Source organism: Elgaria multicarinata, chromosome 16 (assembly GCF_023053635.1).
Source record: "Elgaria multicarinata webbii isolate HBS135686 ecotype San Diego chromosome 16, rElgMul1.1.pri, whole genome shotgun sequence".
NCBI classification, from domain to species: domain Eukaryota; kingdom Metazoa; phylum Chordata; class Lepidosauria; order Squamata; family Anguidae; genus Elgaria; species Elgaria multicarinata.
This window is the reverse complement of record NC_086186.1, coordinates 600,186-611,334: the sequence shown is the minus strand read 5'-3', so window position 1 is coordinate 611,334 and position 11,149 is coordinate 600,186. Positions and strand designations below refer to the sequence as shown.

The 11,149-nt window shown below is 52.0% G+C and overlaps 1 protein-coding gene across 1 annotated transcript; it reads left to right on the top strand.

Moving 5' to 3' along the window:
- Nucleotides 1-3,313: 3,313 nt before the first annotated feature.
- On the top strand, nt 3,314-10,351 carry LOC134409712 (spatacsin-like). The gene is made up of 8 exons (XM_063142602.1): nt 3,314-4,154; nt 4,630-4,770; nt 4,946-5,146; nt 5,764-5,901; nt 6,465-6,595; nt 7,227-7,334; nt 7,838-8,006; nt 9,962-10,351. Exons 1-8 carry the CDS (start codon nt 3,314-3,316, stop codon nt 10,219-10,221), a joined length of 1,989 nt encoding a protein of 662 aa, XP_062998672.1. The 3' UTR covers nt 10,222-10,351.
- The last annotated feature ends 798 nt before the right edge of the window (nt 10,352-11,149 follow it).

The window sequence follows — 11,149 nt, the reverse complement described above, 5'->3', positions numbered from 1 at the left end:
CCCACACTAACAGGCAGCGTACAGCACCGCCATTATGCGGCCACGGTAGCTGCCCACCGCAAGGAGTCACCAGCCACTTTTCCGGTCCTCCGGTCCTGCGCAAACTGTCACTGGGGGAGTAAAAAAAAAAAGCCGCTCCGCCGCGCTGCCCCAGCTGGCGGACTGCGCGCAAATGGCGGAGGCGGCTTGACCGAAGCCGCTGACCACTCCCCCTTAGCACGCCTTTTCCTGCCCAGTGCGGACCGCAGTGACCTCACATCCTCCCACACGTACTCCGAATTACCGCGGGACGCCAGGAAAAGGCGCACTAGAACTCACTTTTTTAAAGTCGGGAGAAAGAGGCTTCACCGCAGGATAACGGCGGATCCTCGTGAACGTCATCTGGAAGCCTCGGCGTGACTGCGGAAGGTAACACGCGCTACAGCCTCGTCTAGTAACGCCCTAGGAGTTGTACACACCAGGAAAGGTGTGGTGTGTGGGTGTTAACTGTTCTTCATCTGGTAAAATTAAACTCACGATCAAAAGAACACAACTAAGGAAACAGGCTCAGTAGACTTCGGGCCTGTTCAGAGGACATGCGAAGCCACGGTTAGGCCGTCGACCCTCTTGCAGCAAGTGGTGAGTGCGTGTTTAAACCGTGGTTCCATAGCCACCATGGTTAGGAATGGTTCACACAACATGCTAAGCCATGATGTTTACCTCAAAATGCTTAACCACCGTGGTTTAGCATGCCGGCGAAACAGGGTCAATGCCTCTCCCTTTAGGAATCCCTCCGCTGGATCCCAAAGAATAGGATCGTGGCCCATGTTTTACCCCATGTAATGTATGCAGGACCTCCTCCTGGTGGATGTATCTGTCAGGAACAAAGATTGCGCCAATGCACGCCTCTTGTCCTGCCTGCCTCATTCCTCTCCCTAAGCGCAGGACAAACATGCGACTCAGCAGCAGCAGCAGCAGCTTCGCCTAACTGGTTGATTCTCTCCCCCCCCCCCCATCCCAGACAGGGCTGGAATTAGAGTAACAAAAGGCCTAAGAGGCTAAGAAGAGGAACGGGCCTGTTGCAAAAAATAAATATGATAAAATCAAACCAATTATCTAACATTAACAAATGTATCTGAATCAAACACAAAAATCTTCACCATAAATCATTTACTACACATTTCTTCAAACAAACTTTTATATATGCTTTCTTCTTTCTCCCACTTCCTCATCTTAAACCTTAATAAACCTTTTATAAATTGGACTCATAGTTTGATCACTCAAGGAATATTCTGCCATGTGCCAGATCGCTTGGTTTCTCCTACAGGCTTTCATTCATTGAAGAAGAAAGGGGAAACGGGTGAGGTTCACTCTGGGGTGTCTCTTCTCCCACTGAGAGGCAGCATAGTGTAGTGGTTACAGTGTTAGACTGGGACTAGGGAGAATCAGGTTCAAGTCCGCATTTGGCCATGAAGCTTACAGGGTGGCGCTGGGCCTGGCGCGGACTCTCAGCCTAACCTGCCTCATGGGTGGGATCGGGAGGGGCACCGACAGCGGGGTATCAATGCGACCAATAATTATTTAAAAAGCAACCATCTGTAGTTTCGAGGATCTTCTCACCACAGAAGCCAAATTGTCTTAGAGCGCTGGTAGAATTTAAGAGAGAAGCAGCATGGCACTCAGCCCATCGAACACCTGCAGCTTTCACAACAATATACAAAGCAGAGGCACCAGAATCTGCCTCCGCTGTTAAAGACTTGGGTGTTTTTGAAAGCTTCATCAAGTGAATTAAGCTTCTGCTTACTTCTGAAATGCTGGCTTGGAATGCAAGGAGCCTGGCTTGGGCTTCGTGGTAGTTTTTGAAGTCCATGCACAATTTGTACACCTCCAGCAGCAGCAGCAGAGGGGAATCCTTCATACAGTAAACATACATACTAGGGATGTGCTCCGCTTCTAATCGGACCGGAGAAGCAGGAGCGGAGCGGGGGGCTTCACCTGCCCTTAAGGCGGAGGCGAAGAGGATTGCGGGGCCGGCGGAGCGTGGCAAAGAGGATCGAGGTGAAGGCGGATCCTTTGCCTCAATCCGGAGCTCCGCCGGAAAGGTAAGTGGGGTTTACCAGGCCCTGCCACTGTAGCCCATGCGGCGACGGCGGCAGGGCCCGGTAAGCCCCCTCCCACCCTCCTCTCCCTTACCTGCCTCCGTCGGCGGTCCGTCGGCATCTTCAATTGAGCCCGCGGCCCAGACTTCCTGGTGGAACCGCGGGCTCAATTGAAGACGCCGATGGACCGCCGACGGAGGCAGGTAAGGCCCCCCTCTCCCTTGATCCCTTACTGGGCTCTGCCGCTGGGACTGCCTTGAGTCTCGGTGTGCATATGTATCCCTGGACAAGCTATCATGGTGGCGAGTTTGAGGTTTCTAAAGTGCAAATTGACAGAGCTATCAAAAGGGGTGTTAATGGGGAGCCCGGTTTTCATAAATTCCCCAAAAATCAGGGGATGATGGGACTGCCTTGAGTCTGGGCATGCATGTGTATCCCTGGACAAACTTTCATGGTGGCGAGTTTGAGGTTTCTAAAGTGCAAATTGACAGAGCTATGGAAAGGGGTGTGAATGGGGTGCCCGGTTTTCATAAATTCCCCAAAAATCAGGGGATGATGGGACTGCCTTGAGTCTGGGCATGCATGTGTATCCCTGGACAAACTTTCATGGTGGCGAGTTTGAGGTTTCTAAAGTGCAAATTGACAGAGCTATCGAAAGGGGTGTGAATGGGGTGCCCGGTTTTCATAAATTCCCCAAAAATCAGGGGATGATGGGATTGCCTTGAGTCTTGGTGTGCGTTTGTATCCCTGGACAAGCTATCATGGTGGCGAGTTTGAGATTTTTAACGTGCAAATTGACGGAGCTATGGAAAGGGGTGTGAATGGGGTGCCTGGTTTTCATAAATTCCCCAAAAATCAGGGGATGATGGGATTGCCTTGGCGTGCATGTGAGGTGTGCATGTGAGGTGTCATGGTGCCAAACTTGAGGTTTCTAACTTTAACAGAAAAAAAGTTGTATACTTTTTTATCTTAATGCAAGCCTATGGGGGGGGGGGGGGAAACGGAGCTCCGATCCAGATCCGGAGCTCCGAGCGGAGCGGAGCGGACATAGGCGGAGCGGGGGTGGGGTGGAGCGGCCCGTTCCGCAAATCGCGGATCTGGAAGAGAAGCGGAGCGGGGGGGTCCGTGCACACCCCTAGTTATTTTCCATCTCTAACCAAAGTAGAATTGGAAAGTGGCATAGAGACGTTACCTGCTTTATGCAGAGAGACACTTAACTTGTGTCCTCAGTTTCCATGTCGTTAAGATTTCCTTTGGTTCTCGTTGTTGAGAAGGGATTGAGAAATGTTTTAACCGGTCTTTTGCAGGTGCTCCAAAATATACACCTCTTGAAACAGATTGGCCATTGGTATCAAAAGCGGACGAGGATCGAGTTCTGGAAAAAGTGTCACGAAAGCTACGTGAGAAAGGCCATCTCTCACCCAGCAGCCTCTGCTTTCTTCTTGGCTCAGGCGGACGTTTTGTCCTCTGAGTCCTTGGGCGATGAGAGAGCATCGAGGGTCCTTGAGAGGCAACTTTTGCTTACCTTGGCTGGACACTGGCTAGCTAAAAGTGACCCAATTCCACTCGATGAGCTTGAGCATATTGAAAGAGAAATTTGGCTTTGCCGCATCACACAACAGACTCTGAGCCAGGGCACGGGGCAGGTCAAGCAGAGATTCTCTCACCAGATTTCCATGAGTGGCGAACTGTCCTTTGACTCCTTAGCCAAGGAGTTCTCCTTTTCTAAGCTAGCTGCTTTAAATGTGCCCAAGTACTTGCAGCTTGAGAGTTTGCCTTCCCAAGATGCACTGCACGCCATGCTTTCTGAGGCCGAATTGGAATCGCTGAGTTTGCTAATCGGGCACCTTCTGGATGAGGGCAGTGAGCACGAGGCCAGCCGCGTTTGCCGGTATTTTAACTTCTACAGTAGAGACGTCTCCTTGGTCTTGCACTGCAGAGCGCTGGCTTCTGGAGAAACCCCTCAAAGCTGGTTTCACCCAGATATCCAAGCTGTCCTTGCAGCGCAAGAAAAAGAGGAAAGCAAGGGCAAGAGAAACGGAGCAGAGGGCTCTCAGAAGAAACGACTGCAGAGCAGTGAGCAGCTGTAGCCCAGGGATGTCGGAGTCCCACCAGGTGTCCCTCTCGGAGTTCTGCACACCCCTCCTTCGCAACGTATTCCTTTCTGCCAGCCATTGTGTGGGGGAGGATCAGTGTTGTTCTATCACAGAGCAGTTGGGTGTGATGGGTTGTTGCCACCGGCCATTCTTAGAAATGTTTCCATCATAGAACTCCAGTTCAGAGTTTGTAATTCAGACTTTTCAGAATTGGTGTGATCTTTGTTTCTTCAGGAATGGCTAGAGAGAAATGGGCGGGGTGGGGGGCACTTGACAATTGAAGATCTCTGAGCATTTTAGATCCTCCCTTGCTTTGAAGCTCATTAGCATTGTCCAACCTTCAGTTGGTTCTTTCTGTAAATTGTGACCTGCAATTCCTGCAGGATTTGTCTTGATTCATCAGTCTTCTGGACGTGGTTGTTCCTTGCTTCCTGAAGTCTTGCATTTATTTTCAGCCTCCAGCCTAGAGTGGCGGTCTTTGGTGGAGGCGATGTGCCCACCCCAGGAGGTTGTAGGTAGCCTGCAGGCTCTCATTGCAGAGTGTGTACATGGGCGGAACTACTGCAGGCAGGTCCTCTGCCTGTATGACCTGTCCAAGGAATGTCTGGACACATGTTTGGAGCCGCCTGGGGCGGGCGCTCCAGAAAGCATAGGAATTTCCCCGAGCATCTTGCCTGTCCGTTTGGCATGGGGTCAGGGTGGGGTGGGGGTTCTCCCAGGCGGCAGGTGCTTCAGGATTGGCCTCCCCCGTCCTTCTCCGTGGTGCTCTGCAGGAGCTGGGCTGTTCCTTCGGTGAGATCTCCGCCCATGATTCTGAGAAGCTGCTTCGGGTGATCCTGTCCTCCCAGCAGCCAGACAGGGGCAAGAAGGCCCAGGCCTTCCTCACCACCCAGGGGCTGGAGCCAGAGATGGTGGCAGAGCTCGTGGCTGAGGAAGTCACCCGAGAAGTGCTGGCGCCTTTGCAAGGAAGAGGTGTGTATGGGCGAGTGGGGGCTCCAGTTCATAGGCCCATAGAATAGTCGAGTTGGAAGGGGCCTGTAAGGTCATCAAGTCCAACCCCCTGCTCAATGCAGGAGCCCACCTTAAAGCATCTCTGGCAGAGGGTTCTCACTGCTGTTGGTCTGTTTGCTCCGTTCCAGGCAGTTGATTGCCAAACTCTGGGAGTCTGGCTGACGTTGTGCCTCTTGATACCAACCAAAACATTGTAGTGGCCCTTTTTCGATGCTGCGTTACGTTGTCAGCTCACGTTCAGGCTGCCATCCACTGTGACTGCCTGCACCCCATCCCACCCTCTTTACATCATCATCACCACCACCATCATCCAATTATTTATTACTGGACATCTTTCTCAGACCCAAAGCATCTTACAACAAGAATGAAAATACTTTTAAAAATTAAAATAATAAGTCACTGCTTCTGCCATGGCCGTGGCATTTAAATGGCTTTCTTGGGCCAAGGGCAGAGCTCGTGCAACTTATGGGGGAAGAACTCCTAAACTTGCGAGAGGAGAGGCTGCCTTCGTGGCCCAGGTGCTCAGCGGAGGAATGTGCTGTGGCCGCTATGTCATTCTGGGTCTGCTGTCTGTACAGGGGAAAAGCAAGTCTTAAATCCAGCAGAGGAGAGCGAGGCGTTCCTGCAGTTGGCCAAACTGTGCCAGGACCCCACCCTGGTTGGCGTGAAGCTATTGGATAAAATTTCATCTGTCCCTCACGGGGAGCTTGCCTGCAGTAAGTGTTTATCTCTGGACGTCCAGTAATGTCACGCTTACGAGGACTTGGGTCTTGTGACTAAGACGGCTACCCCAAACATGCGCACTTGGCCACAGATCTCGTCGCAGTCCCTGGGACGTCATGTCCGAGTACACATAGATACGACTGTGCTGTAGGAGCGACCTCGTGTCCTGTCCTTTTGCTCTCTTGGCATGGTGGACATCTGGGAAATGCGATGCCAGGAGCTGCATTCGTGGAGGCCTCGGTTCACATGCTGCTGCAGTTCCCCAGGCTGCACGTGTGTCTAGGGAGCAGTGCAGGTTTACCGCTTGAGCCCTTTGAGAATGTGCGAACATTCCCAGAAGGGGAAAGCGGTGGTCTCCATCTCTGACCTTCATGACTCAAGCCTGGGAACTGGGTCTCTGGGTCTCCCACAGCTGAGAGGTTGGCTGCTGGGGGTCCCATTCAGCAGACAGTAACAAGGCAGGGACTTAAATCCCGCTCTTTGGCTTTTGGGCCACAAGAACTCTGTTTTAAGCAAAATGCTTACTGATGGGAGCCCCCATTCCTCCCTCCCTTAGCTACAGAGCTCCTGATCCTCGCCCATAATTGCTTCAGCCTCACGTGTCATATGGAAGGGATTATTCGCGTTCTCCAAGCTGCCCGAACGCTCACGGACGAACACTTAGCACCCAGCGAAGAATACGGCCTTGTGGGAGGTAGAGACGGCGGCGGTGGCGGCAGCCCCAAAAGCACCCCGTGGAGGATGTTGAGCGGCTGCGGTGCCCCTTCCTCCCCCTGGTCTTTGGGGTTTTAGAGCGGCAGGCTGTTGTGGCTCCCACTGATTCCCGGAGCTCCGCTGTCTCCCTCACTGAGCAGGGAAGGCCGTGGCAAGGCAGACGCTCGCCTGCCCGCGCCTGTGCAGGGTGGCCTGTGCTCCGACACAGGTCTTGTTCTGTTGTGCTGCACGTTGACTTACGCCAGCAAGCGTCCTGCAGTGTCTCTCGTGAGAAGCAGTGCCAGGAGTCGGGCCTTGTGTGTGGAAGCGAGTGGCTCTCCACTGGTCTGGTGAGAGAGCAGCCATTGCTTCCTCCTGGCCTTGCGTTCGTTTCTTCCGTTGCTCAGTCTCTCAGCTGGGGAGTTCTTGCCTGCAGCTGGGAGGTGTCCATAGTGTCTGGAACCCCACTGAAATGGGGGAAGTGGCTGGTCAGTGGCATTCCACAGGCAGGGACTCTGTCCCAAGTGGAAGAGTGGGGCTGTCATGACACAGCACTGCTCCAACGGCAACGTGTGGGGTGACGTTTTGTGGGTTCTGAAGCTCAAGCTCTTTTCTCTCCCCAAAGGTTCGACTTCTCACTGGCATCGGCAGGTACAACGAGATGACCTACATCTTTGACTTGCTGCATGAGAAGCACCACTTTGAGGTGCTAATGAGAAAGAAGTTGGACCCGGTGGGTACAAACAACAGAATCCACCCTTCCCAGTCCAAGAGTTCCAAATTGTAGAACCTCCAGTGCCTTTGTTCTGCTTGTTTCCCTCTTCCAAAATAACCGCCCCAGTCCCTGCATTCCCACGACATGTTGCCCCGTGCTACCGAACTCTCCGTCACTTGCCCATGCCCTCACCCTTGAAGGCAGGGGTGGGCAACCTCTGGCCCTCCAGGTGTATTTGGCCTACAGTTCCCCTCCCTCCGCCTTAGCCAGCAGAGCCAGTGATGAGGGACGGCAGGACTTGGAGACCTGGATATCTGCTGGAGGACCACAAGTTGCCCCACCCCCGTCTTAAGGGCAGGTTTTTCTTGCCACCTTTACGCTCCTTCACAAGCGACTGTGAGGCCTGGCGTTGCTGTTGGAGGGCTCTGCTCAGCGCCAGAGCTCACTTGCCCTGAGGATTGGCGCTGGCCAGGTCCCAAGCCACGCGCTGCCTTCACTCTCCGCCCCTCCCTCTTTGGCAGAGCGGGACCCTCAAGACAGCGCTGCTGGACTACATCAAGCGCTGCCGCCCAGGAGACAGCGAGAAGCACAACATGATCGCCCTCTGCTTCAGCATGTGCCGGGAGATTGGGGAGAACCACGAGGCGGCAGCCAAGGTCCAGCTGAAGCTCATTGAATCCCAGCCTTGGGGTAAATTGCCGCTCGTCCCGGGGAGCCCCGGGCGGGAGCCACCCGGACCTGGAAACGGTGGGATGTCTGAGGTGTTCGATCTCAGGTGGAGGAGGAGGAGGTGCCGTGGGGGTGGGTTTGAGGGGGTGTGGGTGGGGGTGGGGGAGCGTGTGTCCCCTGACACAGAGTAGGTCCCCTGACACAGAGCAGGCGGCATCGCTGCCCACCGTGGTCATACAATCACCCTGCTCTCTCCTTTCCAGAGGAGTGCCTTCAGAACACAGCCCTTTTCACGTACCTGATGCAAGAACTATCACACCACAGAACACATGGAGCAAACACTTCACAGCTCCCCTTTAAATTGAAACCTGTTGGACTACCACTCCCAGCATCTATTCCCATGCTGGCTGGGGCTGATGGGAGCTGAGGGCTACAGGCTCCCATCACTATTTTAAACCTTCATCCAGCCCCATTCAGTGTTCCATTTTACCTTGGAATAGCTCTCAGCAGCGTCGATAAAGAGGGTTAGGGCTTTCATCAAGAGCTTCTTCAGGTGTGGCACGTTCTGTTACGAAGGAGCTCCGCCTTGCTGCCACTTTAAGTATATGCTTAGCACTTAGACTCTAGAAAATCCAGTGTGCCTGAGTAGGTGCATCAAGCAAAGGCGTGGAGACCTGGAGCATAAACACTGACTCTTGTGGCTGCCTTTCTACCCACACAGGATGCGAAGAGGTGCGAGAACCTCTGGGCATACGCTCATGCTTTACGCTCTGCCTAGTCCTTTTGCACACAGCCACCCTGGGCTCACCCATTATTATTATTATTATTATTATTATTATTATTATTATTATTTATTTATATAGCACCATCAATGTACATGGTGCTGTACAGAGTAAAACAGTAAATAGCAAGACCCTGCCGCATAGGCTTACAATCTAATAAAATCATAGTAAAACAATAAGGAGGGGAAGAGAATGCAAACAGGTACAGGGTAGGGTAAGCAGGCACAGGGTAGGGTAAAACTAACAGTAGAAAGTAACAGTAGAATTGGCCCGTCGGAGCCAAGCAATGGTAGACCACTACGCCAGAGAACTATTCCTATCGGTAAAGCATTAGCATTAGTGAAGGTCAGTGACCCTCCATCCAGGATTTGCAGAAGAACTCCCATTGTGTCTGAAGGGGAGAACTAGCTCAGGCCCTCGTTGTTACTTTCGGCTTCGCATGCTGCACCTTTGGTGGTGGGGAAAAACCCTCCTATTTGCAGCTCCAAATCACAGTCTGCTCTGCCCATGCAAATCCAAACCTGGTGTCCGGTATGTATCCAGTTGCCCTGTTGCAGCCTTCCCAACCTGGTGCTGTCCAGATGGTTTGGACTACAGCTCCCACTGACCATTTCTGACCATTGCCCATGCTGGCTGGGGCTGGTGACAGTTAGTCCAAAGATCTGGAGCGCAACAGGTTGGGAATAATGATAATTTTATTTCTTACCTGCCTCTCCGTTTGGATCAAGGTGGGGAACAACAGTAAGTATAAAATACTGATTAAAAACATAGTATACACTGTTAAAACATCCTAAAAACATCCTAAGACTCCACTGGATATGCCTGAGATCCGTCTTTATAGCTTTCTTAAATGCTAAAAGACTGTTAAGTTGACGAATCTCCTCCGGCAGGCCATGCCACAGTCTGGGAGAAGCAGAAGAGGTCCTCTGGGTAATACATGTCAGCCTAATTTTGGCTCACTGATGGAAATTCTTCCCAGAGAACCTGAGTGTGCGAGGTGGATTGTACAGGTGAAGGTGACCCCGCAGGTAGCCTGGACCCAAACCAAGGCTGTCCTGTTGCAGCTAGGTGCAGTGACTGCAGCTGCTTCCTCCTTGCTTACCTGACTCCTTCTCTTCATCCTTCCTCTTTGAGGACTTCTGTGTGCGTCAGTCCTTGCGCTGCAAGAGGCTGACAAAGCTCATTACGCTGCAGCTCCACTTCCTGAACACCAACCCCAAAACCAAGCTGATCAACCTGAGCCAGAAGAGCCTGCTGGAATGTGCCATGTCCCTGCCCAGGTTCTACCCGGTGACGAAGAGGACAGGAGAGCTTTCACCATCGGGAACAGCTTACAGCTATTGTTGGATCTTGAGTATTTTTCCTTGCAAGAGCTTGATTGGAGCTCGGTCCTGTTGTGGGCCCAGACACTTTCCTTGTTCTTTCTGAGAGCCTGGCTACTTTTCATGCTGTGAATGTGACATGCAGTCAGGATCTCAGTACGATGGACAGAGAGCCTTAGGGGGCAGAGTCCTTTTGTTGGCAGGGGGCAGCGTGCAGCTCCTAGCATGCTCCTGCTCCTGCTCCAACTGGAATCTCTTCCCTCTCCACTCCCAATCTCTCGCTAGGCGGCAGTCGTGGCTGAGGCCTATGACTTCGTTCCGGACTGGGCTGAAGTCCTGTATCAGCAAGTGATTGTAAAGGAGGACTTCAGCTACCTGGAGGAGTGCAAGCAGCGTGGCCTGCTCAAGGCGAGCACCTTTGAGGAAATGGCCCAGGAGTAAGTCCTCTGCAACCAAGTGAACCATTTGAAGCCCAATTCTCCAGTGGGGAGACTTCTCCCAAATCAGGTTTTCTGTATCATTGGGATACTGGCTTCATGTCTTCAAGTCCTTCAGAGTACGTACTGAAAGGGGGTAGATCTCATTCTTTCGGCACTAGGTTGAACTAATGGAGAGGCTGGCCGTAGGATGAAAGCAGAGGGGGTGAGGACATCTGTTAACAGTATGACCATCTCTTTCAGGTTCAAGCAGCGTTCAGGCAATGAACCGGCTCTAAAAAACCTGAAGAAGCTGTTGACCTATTGTGATGATATCGATGTGTATTACAAACTAGCTTATGACAACCAGTTCTACGACGTAGTGAACATGCTTCTGAAGGATTTCCACATTGGCAAGAACACACGTGAAATAATAAAATGGTTCTTTGCTTTCTGACCTACATTGATAGTGGAGGAATGTCTCAAAGGTGCAAAGGTGATCTTAGGACTTTGCACTGCTTTTAGGTCTAACTTTTGTGTCATTAAACTTTATTACTAAATTTATTATTCGGGTTATGAACGGAACAGCGGAGTCTTAAAAGACAGAGACTACAATCCTGTTGTAGAACTCCGTTAAATTTTAC